General features: G+C 46.9%; 1 protein-coding gene across 10 annotated transcripts in view; it reads right to left on the bottom strand.

The window, feature by feature from the left end:
* herc1 (HECT and RLD domain containing E3 ubiquitin protein ligase family member 1) overlaps window positions 1-12,500 on the bottom strand; it is a 44,399-nt gene that overhangs the window by 15,830 nt on the left and 16,069 nt on the right. For 5 of the 10 annotated variants that reach the window (XM_047810174.1, XM_047810173.1, XM_047810176.1 and 2 more), the window contains 24 exons: window positions 11,871-12,092; window positions 11,319-11,439; window positions 10,973-11,210; window positions 10,717-10,886; window positions 10,422-10,577; window positions 9,828-9,934; window positions 8,522-8,632; window positions 8,243-8,413; window positions 7,885-8,124; window positions 7,552-7,635; window positions 6,937-7,457; window positions 5,520-6,202; window positions 5,182-5,398; window positions 4,913-5,073; window positions 4,218-4,334; window positions 3,914-4,127; window positions 3,709-3,830; window positions 3,349-3,578; window positions 2,782-3,050; window positions 2,386-2,438; window positions 2,063-2,296; window positions 1,342-1,516; window positions 202-469; window positions 1-115 (listed from right to left, as the gene is read on the bottom strand). The exon at window positions 1-115 is cut by the window's left edge and continues 99 nt beyond it. In XM_047810174.1, coding sequence (XP_047666130.1) covers window positions 1-115; window positions 202-469; window positions 1,342-1,516; window positions 2,063-2,296; window positions 2,386-2,438; window positions 2,782-3,050; window positions 3,349-3,578; window positions 3,709-3,830; window positions 3,914-4,127; window positions 4,218-4,334; window positions 4,913-5,073; window positions 5,182-5,398; window positions 5,520-6,202; window positions 6,937-7,457; window positions 7,552-7,635; window positions 7,885-8,124; window positions 8,243-8,413; window positions 8,522-8,632; window positions 9,828-9,934; window positions 10,422-10,577; window positions 10,717-10,886; window positions 10,973-11,210; window positions 11,319-11,439; window positions 11,871-12,092 — 4,999 coding nt within the window. The remainder of the gene's footprint in view (window positions 116-201; window positions 470-1,341; window positions 1,517-2,062; window positions 2,297-2,385; window positions 2,439-2,781; window positions 3,051-3,348; window positions 3,579-3,708; window positions 3,831-3,913; window positions 4,128-4,217; window positions 4,335-4,912; window positions 5,074-5,181; window positions 5,399-5,519; window positions 6,203-6,936; window positions 7,458-7,551; window positions 7,636-7,884; window positions 8,125-8,242; window positions 8,414-8,521; window positions 8,633-9,827; window positions 9,935-10,421; window positions 10,578-10,716; window positions 10,887-10,972; window positions 11,211-11,318; window positions 11,440-11,870; window positions 12,093-12,500) is intronic. The other 5 variants (XM_047810180.1, XM_027152023.2, XM_047810177.1 and 2 more) reach the window with 4 other exon arrangements.

Here is a 12,500-nt window from a genome sequence, read left to right as displayed (position 1 = left end):
ACGTGATGAGTTTGTTTTCCTCAGCCACGCCCCGCAGGAAGCTGGGCAGGAACTTCCTCTGAATCGGATCATCCACTGTTGTCAGGTTCATCCCTGTAGCTGCTGAAATCAGGTTCTATATTGAGGAGGGAGTGAGGAAGATGAGCAGGATTTGAGTATCGGGTTCAGTAGGAGGACGAGTATCAGTAAAAAGGTACTGACCTGAGTGCAGAGCTGGACCAGCAGCTTGGCGGCATTGGGGCTGTTGGAGGCGAGGCAGCCCACTGCAGTGCTGAGGTAGGCCAGGCAGGAAATGGGTTTGGTGGGCTTGTTGGATCCACGTGGCCGCTCTAAAGTGCTGGGGCCTGAGGCGACACCGGTGGAGAGACCTGCACGACCAGCTGCAGCCAGGCACATCAAACGCACCAGGGTCCTAATGTCCGTCAGACCCAGGGACTCCAGTCCAGCGGCAAGACTGCAGCTGGAACCACTGAGAGGCGCAAAATATAGTCAGAAAACGCTCAGCAAGACACACACACACAACACACAAACAACACACACAAAACACATACACACACACACACAAACAAAAACACACACATACACAACACAAACACACACATACACAACACAAACACACACACAAAGACAAACACACACACAAAGACAAACACACACAATGACAAACACACACACAAAGACAAACACACACACAAAGACAAACACACACACAAAGACAAACACACAAACAAAGACAAACACACAAACACAAAGACAAACACACACACACATACACACAAACATAAAGACAAACACACAAACAAAGACAAACACACAAACAAAGACAAACACACACACAAAGACACACACACACAAAGACACACACACACAAAGACACACACACACAAAGACACACACACACAAAGACACACACACACAAAGACACACACACACAAAGACACAAAGACAAACACACACAAAGACAAACACACACACAAAGACAAACACACACACAAAGACAAACACACACACAAAGACAAACACACACACAAAGACAAACACACACACACACACACAAAGACAAAGACAAACACACACACACAAAGACAAAGACAAACACACACACACAAAGACAAAGACAAACACACACACACAAAGACAAACACACACACACAAAGACAAAGACAAACACACACACACACAAAGACAAACACACACACACACACAAAGACACACAAACACACACACACACAAAGACACACAAGGACACACACACACACACACACACAAACACACACAAAGACAAGCACACACACAAAGACAAGCACACACACAAAGACAAGCACACACACAAAGACACACCTGACCGAGAGCAGAGACAGTGCCCTCATCACCATGGTTCTGGCCACCAGGACCTGAGCGGCTGCTGTGACTCTCCTCAAAGCCACCATGCGATCAGCAGAACAGTGAAGCCCTGCTGCCTGCTCACCCAAACACATGCGACCTGACGAGCTCTTATCCACAGAACTCTGACAGCCTGCAAGCGGCGAACGCAGATTAATCATAAGAAGGAACATATCGATCACCTGAAAACAGCTGTAACACCGTGTTAATCACCTCTAACTGGAACTGAGAGTTTTATCAAGTCAATGCTTGTACGTTAATGCTTAAAAAATAAAATTAAAATGAATGAAATGGAACTGAAATTAACCGCATAATAAAATTATTGTTCGTTAAGTAATTACTTCATTATTTATCAATTATTCAGAATATTATTAGAATTTATTAATAGTATATTAAACTTATCAAATTTAAATTCTTTATTTAGATTTTTTTGTTGATTTATTAGTGTTTTAATCTCTAATTCAAAAGGTTAATTACTGACTGTTAAGTTGATAGTAACGATAGCCGATTAACGCAGGCTAAAACGAACCAGACACGAGCATTTAAATTCCTCGAAAATTCTTTGCACATTTCCTAGTTGGATTTTAAAGTTTACTCTCAACGCTCGACAAATACCTGAGCGAGTAAAAGAGTCATGTTCTATCTTAAACGAGTAAGGATGAGGATGTCGTTATCTTGCCTATCTGCAGGAGAGTCTCCTCCATGCTGTTTGTCGCGGTAACCATGGCGACAGAGGCGCCGAGGGGGTCTGTGTCGGGAAAGTGGACGGCCTCGGGGACGGGTTTTCGTTCCGAGAGTCCCAGTGGTGCCGAAAGAAGCTCGAACTCTTCCTCTCCCGTCAGCTTCTCTGTCTCGTCCACGTCCAGCATGTCCCAGTCCTCTGCAGGACACACACACACACGGTTTGGCACACCTACATACCAAGCAGAAGCTGTTTAGCAACCGATGTTAAGCAATGCTAAGTGTCTTTACTATTAAAAACAACCGAGAACTGTTCAATACCTTCATACACGCTGTCCTGTTTTCCCAGCAGATCTGGAGCCTGGCCCTTGTATCTGAAAGAAAGAAATAAATAAATAAATAGATAGATAGATAGATAGATAGATAGATAGATAGATAGATAGATAGATAGATAGATAGATAAATAGATAAATAAATAAATATTTTGGTTAATATTTAATATATATTTAATATTTTTTAGTAATTTAATATTACTATATATAGGAGGAGTTTCCCGGACCATTTCCCGGTCCTTAGACACAGGACCTGCACTTCCTGTGGCTCCACCCACACATCTGTGTAGCTCCACCCACACACCCGTGTAGCCCCACCCACACACCCGTGTAGCCCCACCCACACATTCCTATAGCTCCACCCACACTTCCCTGTAAAGCTCACCTCTCTGGCACGACTCCTTTGTGCTTGCTCTTCATGCCGAGGTACTTTTCCCTGCAGCTTCCACACAGTAGGTAATACGGGTTGCCACTCCCGCACTCTCCTCCAAACCACCCGTCCACATAGGACCCGTTGCTACGGTAACCCTGCCGATTAGCGCTCCGCCCGCAGCCCGGATGACTTTTCTTCATGTGCTGGTTAAAACTGGACACGTTCACGTCGCAGAGCTCACAGACCACCACCTCCTCGCGTTCCTCTGACTCGCACACGTGCTACACACAAAAACGATAAGAAGTGTTGAATCAGGCAAAGTGTCGCCGTTGTGGTGTGATGCGGCGGCGCTCGGAACTGTTAGCGTGTTAGTAAAAACAGGAAGAGCTTTTCTTTAAAGAAATGTTCTGTCAGCGTGCAACAGTCTGCTAAAGTGTTAGCATTTGTGAACAAAGAGATGCGTGTGTGAGTCTCTGTGTGTGTGTGTGTGTGTGTGTGTGTGTGTGTGCGTTTTCTTGGTTAACAGGGTGAAGAGTGAGTAGGAAAGTAGCTGCAGCCCAAAGCCGCGGTCACACACACCCATGTTGGCCAGTCCAGTACCTCCGGAATCCACATTCCCAGGATGTCCGAGTCTGATGCAAGCTCCTGGGTGAACATGGCCTCCATCGCCTCTTGGTCCAGCTCCAGCTCCAGCTCCTCGTCCAGGTTGAAGTCATAAACTCCACCCAGTGAGCCCGAGTCCTGCTGCAGCCCTGACCCCTCCCTTCGCACCTGAGAGCGGTGTGCCTGCACCGAATGGTACAGTCCAGCTACAAAGAAAACCACAAGCACACCAGTAAACTTTCACAACGATATACCTATATGCATGTGTGAGTGAGTGTGTGTGTGTGTGTGTGTGTGTGCGCGTGTGTGTGTGTGCATGGTGTGTATGTTGGGTACCTGCACGGGCCAATAAAGTGCGTGCAGCCAGATCAAAGCGATGCTTCCGACTGGTACCTGAGCGCCCACGAGGGGCGTGGCCAGTGGAGGCTGAGGCAGAGTCTTGATCTAATCCTTCCTGGCTGAGATCAGAATTATGTGTAAGTGATTGAAATTTTTTAAAGTAGAATAATGAGACAAGAAAGATAACGGATATGGTGTTTACCTCTCACTGAATCCCTCCTCCGGCTCGGTGGCGTCAGCATTGGGGATGTCTCCAGGTGAGCGCAGGTAGCTCCTCTCCGCACTCTTACCTACTCCAGATGCCCCTGAGCAGTCAGAAGAGAGGGTGCACTCCTCTGAGTCCTCGGTGCCCGGGTGCTCGATCATCCACATGGCAAGAACCGTGATGTTCTGGGCATCGGCCTCACCTCGTGCGCCTGGATAAAAAGGTTCTGGTGAACACAGTGGACTTTCAATAGACACGTTTGTGTGTGGGGGGTGGGGTGTGTGTGTAAGAGACTGTGTACCTGTGGCTTCTAGAGCCTTCAGAATCTGTCTGAGGGAGAACCCCATCTCTAGAAGGGGTACAGCAATGGCAGGGGGAGGAGGAGATGTTGACAGACGGCTACTGGGGTCTGATAGAGCTGCACACAAGTGGAGCAGAAGAAAATGACCATACAAGGCTAATAAATAATTGTAATAAGTTTTTGTTAGTTTGTGTGTGTGTGTGTGTGTGTGTGGGTGTGTGTATATTCAGTCGTGGAAAAATTAGGCCACACCATGAAAGCCTGTGTTTGTTTTTCTTTTTATTTAAACATATGGCCAATATGTTGTCACTTCACGCCTTTTCTGTGACCCGATAGCTATCTGACGGTAAAAAGACCAGGTCTAAATGCCCTCCGAAACATTTTGGAGACTGATATAAATCCGATGGTTCGAACCCCTTCAGGAGGTGGTCTGGGACGCGTTTCAGATGAAACTGGACAGGTGTAAATGAATGTGGTTGTTCAAGCCACATACGTCAGCGCTATACTCCTCCCAAACGGAAGTACGTCACTCGCAGGTGATCTTTCACCCAGGCGTCTCTTCGGGGCTTAAAACGCGCTGCTGCCGCCAGCGAAAATGCAGCAAACAGTAAACGCTGTTTTTTGTAGCATAAACGTCGTAACCAGTTTTTTAGTTTTTACCATGTATATAGTGTTTATACTGTACGTTTACACACCTGTCCTGTTTGTAGTTCTGGCAGGCTGAGTATCAGTAGAGGTGAAACTCTGTCTGCGGCCGTGTTCGTCTGAAGGAGACGTGGGTAGGGATGAGACCGGCGGCGTCTGAGCCCGGCGAGCAGGCAGCAACGCGGTTGTGGGGTAGCTGGAGAACATCTGTCTACTCACACATACACACACACATCTAAATACCTGCATATGTTTAAAAAAATATGACGTGTCAGAACAGACGATCATGCGTTGTGTGTTCGCGCGCGTGTTTGTGTACCTGAGCAGACTGAGGGGCATTACGCCTGGTGATTCTGAGGCCGGTGCGGTTTCAGCATCAGTTACGGGTGTGGTTGCCGTGGTGACAGGAGTGGTTGCGGTGGTAGTGTCCTCTAGGGAGGAGCTCATGAATGACGTGCTGCTGGAGGCAGAGGGTGAAGTGGTGACCGGCGTCTGGAACTGCTGCTCGCCTTCAAGCTCCTCACACTCACCATCCGCTAGACACGTTCACACGCGCACACACACACAAGATTCAACATCAATCATTTTTTCTTTCCATACACACTGCATATGCAGTAAATAGTGTGTGCTTTAAGTGCAATAGAGTTCGAGACTCACAGGGTTTGGCTTTCCCGCCTTCTTGCTCTTCTAAAACGCTATTGACGACGAGTTTGTAGATCATGGCCTGCGCCCGCTCCAGTTCAGCCAATCCTAGGACACGTTTAATGGGTGACCTCATCACGGCCCGCTTCACCATGTGTCTCATGAGGAACTGAAGTGCTGAGCGCATCTCTCCCTCCTCTTGTGACACGATGCTCAGGCTGCTGCAGTCCGAGTTGTGGCCGCTGTCATGTACTGCCTTGGGGATGAGCAGGAGCTCGGCGTACTTGCTGCAGCTCAGCAGGACGCTCAGGCTCTTCATGGCACCGAGGCAGAGGTAGGAGAGCTGCACGGCGTGGACCTCGGCCGTCACAGGGGTCTTCGTCGGCTCAGGATGAGCAGTGGTGTGGGCGTGTGAACGTACTTCATCCAGGCTATGAGAGACACGCAGGTCACCCGGGCCATCTTCGGTCTCCGGCTCGTGAGGTTCGTGCCGGTGTCTCCGCTCGTGGCGACGTGAGGAAGAAGAGGAGCAGGAGGAAGGTGAGAGCTTGGCGTCATCCTGCAGTGAAGCCAGAGCGGTGAGATCCAGAAGCAGTGCGGCGGTCAGACCTCGGAAACGGGCTACGTCAAAAGGCAGCGGCTCGCACGGCTCCAGGTTATACAGCGGCGTGTCACTAGGTGACCAGAAAGCGGGGAAGCTTCAGTGAGGAGTGGACGTGAAAGGACATGAAGAGGTAAAGAAGACGAGAAGAAGCAGAGAGAGGTAGAGAGTGTGAGGGAGTGTGAGGTAAAGAGGGCATGCAAAGATATGAAGCTAATACTAGATAATATGAGGGAGTGGAATAAAGTTCTAAAGAAAAGAGATGAGCTAGAAGATGAAGATGACAGCGAGGGTGCAAGTGAAAGAGAGAAAGAGAGAGAGAGAGAGAGAGAGAGACAGACAGAAAGATACAAAAAAAAGGCTGAGAGAGGGGGAGAGAAAGGTAGAAAAGAGAGTCGAACAGAGAGACGGAAAGTGTGTGTGTGTGTGTGTGTGTGTGCGTATGAGAGAGAGAGAAAGTGTGTGTGTGAAAGAGAGAGGGTGTGTGTGTGTGTGTGTGTGTGAGAGAGAGAGGGTGTGTGTGTGTGTGAGAGAGAGAGAGAGTGTATGTATGCGAGAGAGAGGGAGTGTGTGTGTGTGTGTGTGTGTGTGTGTGTGAAAGAGAAAAAGAAGAGAGAGATATAGAGAAGGGGAGACAGAGACAGACGATGTATGTGAAAGAGACAAAGATGAAGGGGAGAGAGAGAGAGAGAGAGAGAGAGACATACAGACGAGGGCAAATGCTACAGGAAATGTTCATTTTGAAAACTAAATAAAACATCAGTGGAACAGACTGACAGCCTGACAGAAGTGTAATAAATTCATTATTTATAGGTGATTAGTTTGTCTCACCTGATGGTGATCTCTGCCTCGTCCCATTGCACCTTGGCTGACATGCTGCCCTCCTTCACCACACCCAGAAGGGTGGCATGTCTCCCGCTTTGCTTGTGCACGCAGCGACCTCCAACCCTCAGACCTCCATCCACACCTCCGATCACCGCCAGCACGGGCCATATCAGGTTACAAAGCGTACGCAGCTGCGCCTCCGTCAGCTCCCGTCCGCTTCTGCCACGCTCCTCCTCCCTGTCCTCTTCCTTAGCCTCGTCTTGTTCGTCACGGCTCTGAGCTGAGCGGCTCTTTCGAAGTCTCGCGCCGCCCGGAGGTGGAACGCCGTCGCGCAGGCGGCCACGGATTTGCTGCAGCCGCTGGAGCATGCACCGGTTGATGGGTTGCGTCCAGCAGTCTGAGCGGTGCAGGATCCTCACCAGCTGAGACACAGCCTCAGCGAGAACGGTGGCCACAGGACTGCAGATGGGGTCGCCGGGTAAAAGGTCGCGCGGCGTGCCACGCATCTGCATGTCACAGATTTTGACCTATAAACAAACCAGATGTGTTAAACAGATCTTTTTACTTTACCTCAGTACATCCACCTTCTCATCACCGCCTTTTATTATTCTGACTCTATACCTTTTCTCCTGGGTTGCTGCTGTAGAACATGACGCATGGGTAAAGCTCCGTAGCGTCCACGTCTTCAAAAGCCAGTTTGGGCTCCTACACGAAGCAGGTTGTGTTAAATGTGTTATTATTATTTTTTTTTTGGTAACAGCAGCTATGACAAAATCGCAGGTTTATATAAATGAACCTCCTTATGCTAATACGTTTCCATAGTAACAGCCCACTCACAGGATGTTTATTTAACGTTTTTGGAAGGAGACGAGGCTGTAACTTCAGCCATCATCGATACAGAAGAGTTTATGTTTTTATTCAGTTTAGAAACGAGTGAACGTGTCTCCACCTGACCTCTCCGTTCTTTCCGAAGGACACGGTGCGAGCCTCCATGTCCAGCACGCAGGTGATGTAGTCGCCCTGTGTGTAGCTGGACAGAGCGAGTGTCTGCTCCCCGTTGTGGTACAGGTTGCCGCTGTAGGCGCGGTACAGCCACATGTCAGCCGTGGTGCGGTGGTTGAAGTCGTGTACGGGCCAGCGAGACACACCCACGCATGTTCCCTCGTTCCCGCGGTTCTCCTTCACTATGTAGAACTGACAAAAAAAGACATGCATACAGCTTAAAAATGTGACTGGGTATAAACTGGAGAACCGATGTGAAATAAATGCCTCTGTGTGTGTGTGTGTGTGTGTGTGTGTGTGTATGTGTTACCTTCCACTGGTAGCAGCCTGATGAGATGCCTGTAGCAGCCAGGCCGTAGCCTTTCCCGCCGCTGCCGTGCGTCAGACCCTGTCCGTTTTCCACCACACAGCACTGCACCTTTTCAGGGTCGAAGATCACTTCCTGAATAGGCAGGTTCTCTTCTTCCTCCTCCGCCTCACCCTAACACACACACACACAGAAAACTCTGTACAGTCTATTCTACATATTTGTCCAACCAATTTTAAACTGGACTTTTCTGTACATTTCACATTGATTTGTATCGTTCACCTGGAGCTTTCCCTCTTGCTCTCGTTCCTTCAGGTGGACGGTGTGTTTGGCCTGAGCGACGGGAGCCTCCCACATGCAATCCGACAGCAGAGAGAACAACCTTTCTACCACCTGTCGTTACGCAAAAAAAAGAAAGACGTTAACGATGTGGACTTTTCTGCACGCACCGAAGCTTTAAAGCTTTAAGAGATCACATCCCTGACTTCCCACTGAGATAGATAGACCCTGGATCTCTCATCACCCTGACCGGAATGAAGTCATTATGGAAGTTACACACAATTTAAAGGTGGGGTCTCCGATATTTGAGAAATGCTTCAGAAAACTGAGTCAGGCCACCAAACAAAACAAAGATCAAATCTAACGTGTAGCCAATGAGCGGAAAGGGGCGTGTCTTGTCAATATGGGCGGAGAGAGTGTTCAGTGCGCATGTGTGCATATTAACAGATTGGAGTTTCCCGAGTCAATAACTCCTGAGCTAAACGCTGTTACTACACAAAACGCGGTTGTAGCTGCCTCTCTACATTACTACGATAGAAAAGAGGTGTTATTTGTGTAGTAACAGCGTTTAGCTCAGGAGTTATTGACTCGGGAAACTCCAACCTGTGAATATGTGGCCAACTTCCTGCTCCTTCAGTTCTCTCCAGCGCTGGAAAGCTGATCCTATATTAACACGTCCTACTTCTTGCCTTATCGTAAGTCTTTCTTCTCTTTCTTTCTTTGTTTTTATCCTCCACGTCAATGTTAAAACCGCTTTCTGCTAATGTCACACATGTGCACTGAACACTCTCTCCGCCCATATTGACAAGACACGCCCCTTTCTGCTCATTGGCTACACGTTTGTTTTGATTTTTGTTTAGTTTCTCGTCCCGACTCGGTTTTCTGAAGCATTTCTCAAATATCAGAGACCGCACCTTTAAGGTCATTTGATGATATGTAATGTATTGTGAGTAGGGATCAAATAACAGCACCCTAGGAGTCGATAAAATCATTACACTCCTATATAGGCTCACTGCATGAGGTATAACGATTCATAACATAACATGCCATGCTAAACGGCAAGTCACTCATAACACAGTTATATTTATATACCGTTAATGTCACATTTTATAAGTATTGGCACTCTAGGCCTCGTTACGGTTGCTCTTCTTCACTACTGTGAAAGAGACTTCTAATTCAGTTCTTTCGGTCTGCTTTTATTTTAAGCCCAGATCAATTTTTATTAAAAACAGTGTTTTTCATAGCTGCGTTTACATAGAAGTTGGACCATCAGCTACTAGCACATCGGTAGTGTGTTTAAGAATAAAACCTGGGTCATTTGATGATCCTCGATGCTACTTTCACAGGCAGGAAGTACAGCCTCCAGGACATGCAAGGCCAGGAGTCGGGTCCTCAAATTCCCCACCAGTGGAATGCCTGTGGAATTAAAAAAAAAACAACAACCTTATAAAATACACAAATCTTAGCATTTGAGATATTATTCGAGGCAGACGTTGGTGAAATTATGAACAGTATATGACCTCTGAATCGCTTGAGAGATCATATCTGTAACATAACTTTCTTCTCAAGGTCACAGTCTGTTAAAGGGACGACATTAAATCTTATCATTTTTACGACATCATGCAAAACTCACTGTTTTAAGAATATTGCACTTTGCATTTTGTTAAAAAAAAATTCCTCTAATTTTGGGTATCAACATTATTTCGATATTTACAATAATCAGACACGTACATTACCGATTTATGTTTCTAAACACATCAGAAACATTATTTTTATATAAATGTATAAATGTTTTGTTTTTACTTTACTAGTATTCCTATACTTGGGACACGGAAATGTATCCAGAATGAAATTTGAAGGACTAAAAACTAAAAAAAGGTTTAAAGCTTTTAAACACCGGCACCTGAACAGCATTTTTGCGCTGCGATGTTAAGCAGAACTTCGGTCCATTTGGGAGACGCCATCTTGGACTGGATGGCTTTGGAAGATACGACTCTTCTAAGAAACACTAGAAAGTCTCCGAGATGTAGCTCCGCCGTGTGCTGTTTATGCAGTAAGGCTAAAACCGAACACACACACACACACACACACACACACACACACACACACACTTATTATCGTGTGTTCATCTGCTAATAGAATTAGGATTCGTAGTGAAGCTGTTGGAGTAAGGGGGTGTGTGTGCGTGCATGAATTACCCCTGAAGTCTTTTTTCGTGTTGTCGGTTCCCTCGTCTGTTTTCTCCTCGGAATCTGGACTTGTGCTGAGGACGCTTCCTGCAGCCTGTGACAGCAAAGTCTTCAGCTGACTACAGAGTAGGTCCAACAGAGCCTGAACTACTTTAGGGCTCAACCTGTCAGCGTACGTCCTGACACAAAACAGCAGCGATTAACCCCCAAATATTTGGGAAAACCTCGTTTAAACATCGTGGTGTTTTTTTTTGTTTTTTTTTACCCTGTGCTAATGGCGAGGATCTGCAGCAGTCGGGTGCTGGCCACTTTGAGTGCTGTGCTGAGTTGGGAACCAGCAGGTTTGTGTAAGAGCTGGAGTGTGTGTCCCAGAAGGGTTTCTTTACCACACAGCTGAGAGAGAACGTCTAGCTGGCCGCTCGAGATGGCCAATGAAACGTCCACAGGCTGGTAGCGCACACTGAGGGCAAACACGGTCACTAACAGCAGCCGCTGCTGAGCCTCTGTGTACAAAAGAATGCACGTGACAACTCGGTGCACACCGTTTGTGTGTGTGTGTGTGTGTGAGAGAGAGAGAGAGAGAAGAGATGCAGTATGCTTCTTTACATTACCTATATGGTGCTTATTTGATTGAAGAGCTCTCTCTAGTGTAATAGAAAGCTGCTGGTAGATTTTGTGCACCGCCGTCTGAATGTCCATCTGTAATCTCTTTTTAGCGGCTCGGACGCCGTCCTGGGATGAAAGAAAAGCACAAACATGTAAACGTATATATCCGAACATCAGCCGTCTGTGTAGATCCAAACCGATTTTTAATCGCTGTCCTCGTTGTCCATAACATACACTGCAAGACCAAAAGTATGTGCACCCCAACCGTCACACCCACATGTGACTGTTACCACATAGTCAGAGGTACACAGAGCCCAGACTCCCCCAACGAACACCTAGTGGAAAGGCTTCCAATGAGAGTGGTACATCATTGTAACAGCAAATGGAGGGGAATTGATCTGGAACTTTTAGCAATACAGTGTGTATATATAAAGATATACGATCTATTAATAATTTAAACTCTGTTGACCAAAAGCCAAGCATTAAAGTACATCAATACCATTCTGTTTACTTCTAATTGCTTGTTAATTCCCAGAGTACACAAGCATGATGGTTACCTGGTAGTGGTGCAGCTGGACACTCTCACCCTTCAGTCCTCCGTTACAGGCACCGAGGCCAAAGCATCCTGCCAAGAATTGCAGTCTGACTGACGTCAGCAAGGAGGCGGAGTGAAACGCAGCAGGGCCACGCCCAGCCACGCCCTCTGCTCCGGCTTGACTGCTTTTATCCTCCATCCCAGCAATTAAAACCACGATCTGATGAAGGGCATCTAACCGCAGCTACGCAAACATACATACAAACATATTTTTTTATTTACTATTAAATATAGAACTAAAGCTAAAAAAATACCTTCTGACCAATCAGATTGGAGAATTTTCACAGTGCTGTGGTTTGTTAAGTTCCTCTCCAATTAGTTTTCACTGTGACCTCATTAGAAAGTGTCTCAAACGCCCTTTTTTCCACCGAGGCAGTTTGAGTGCAGGTTCGGAGCCTAATTTAGAACCAGTTCTTTCTTGTCCGACAGCCAAAGCACCGGCTCTGAAGCAGGAAAAGTGGTTCTTAAGTAGTACCAAAACTTTGCTGGTCTAGACTTAAGAACCGCTTGCGTTAGGGGCTGGGGGCGGGGCTAATGTTAGCGCATTTGTTAATGTACCTAAAGTTTACTAATGTTTAATACACTTTTACTT

The sequence above is a fragment of the Tachysurus fulvidraco genome, chromosome 2, assembly GCF_022655615.1.
Source record: "Tachysurus fulvidraco isolate hzauxx_2018 chromosome 2, HZAU_PFXX_2.0, whole genome shotgun sequence".
NCBI classification, from domain to species: Eukaryota; Metazoa; Chordata; class Actinopteri; order Siluriformes; family Bagridae; genus Tachysurus; species Tachysurus fulvidraco.
This window is presented reverse-complemented; position numbering and strand designations above follow the sequence as displayed.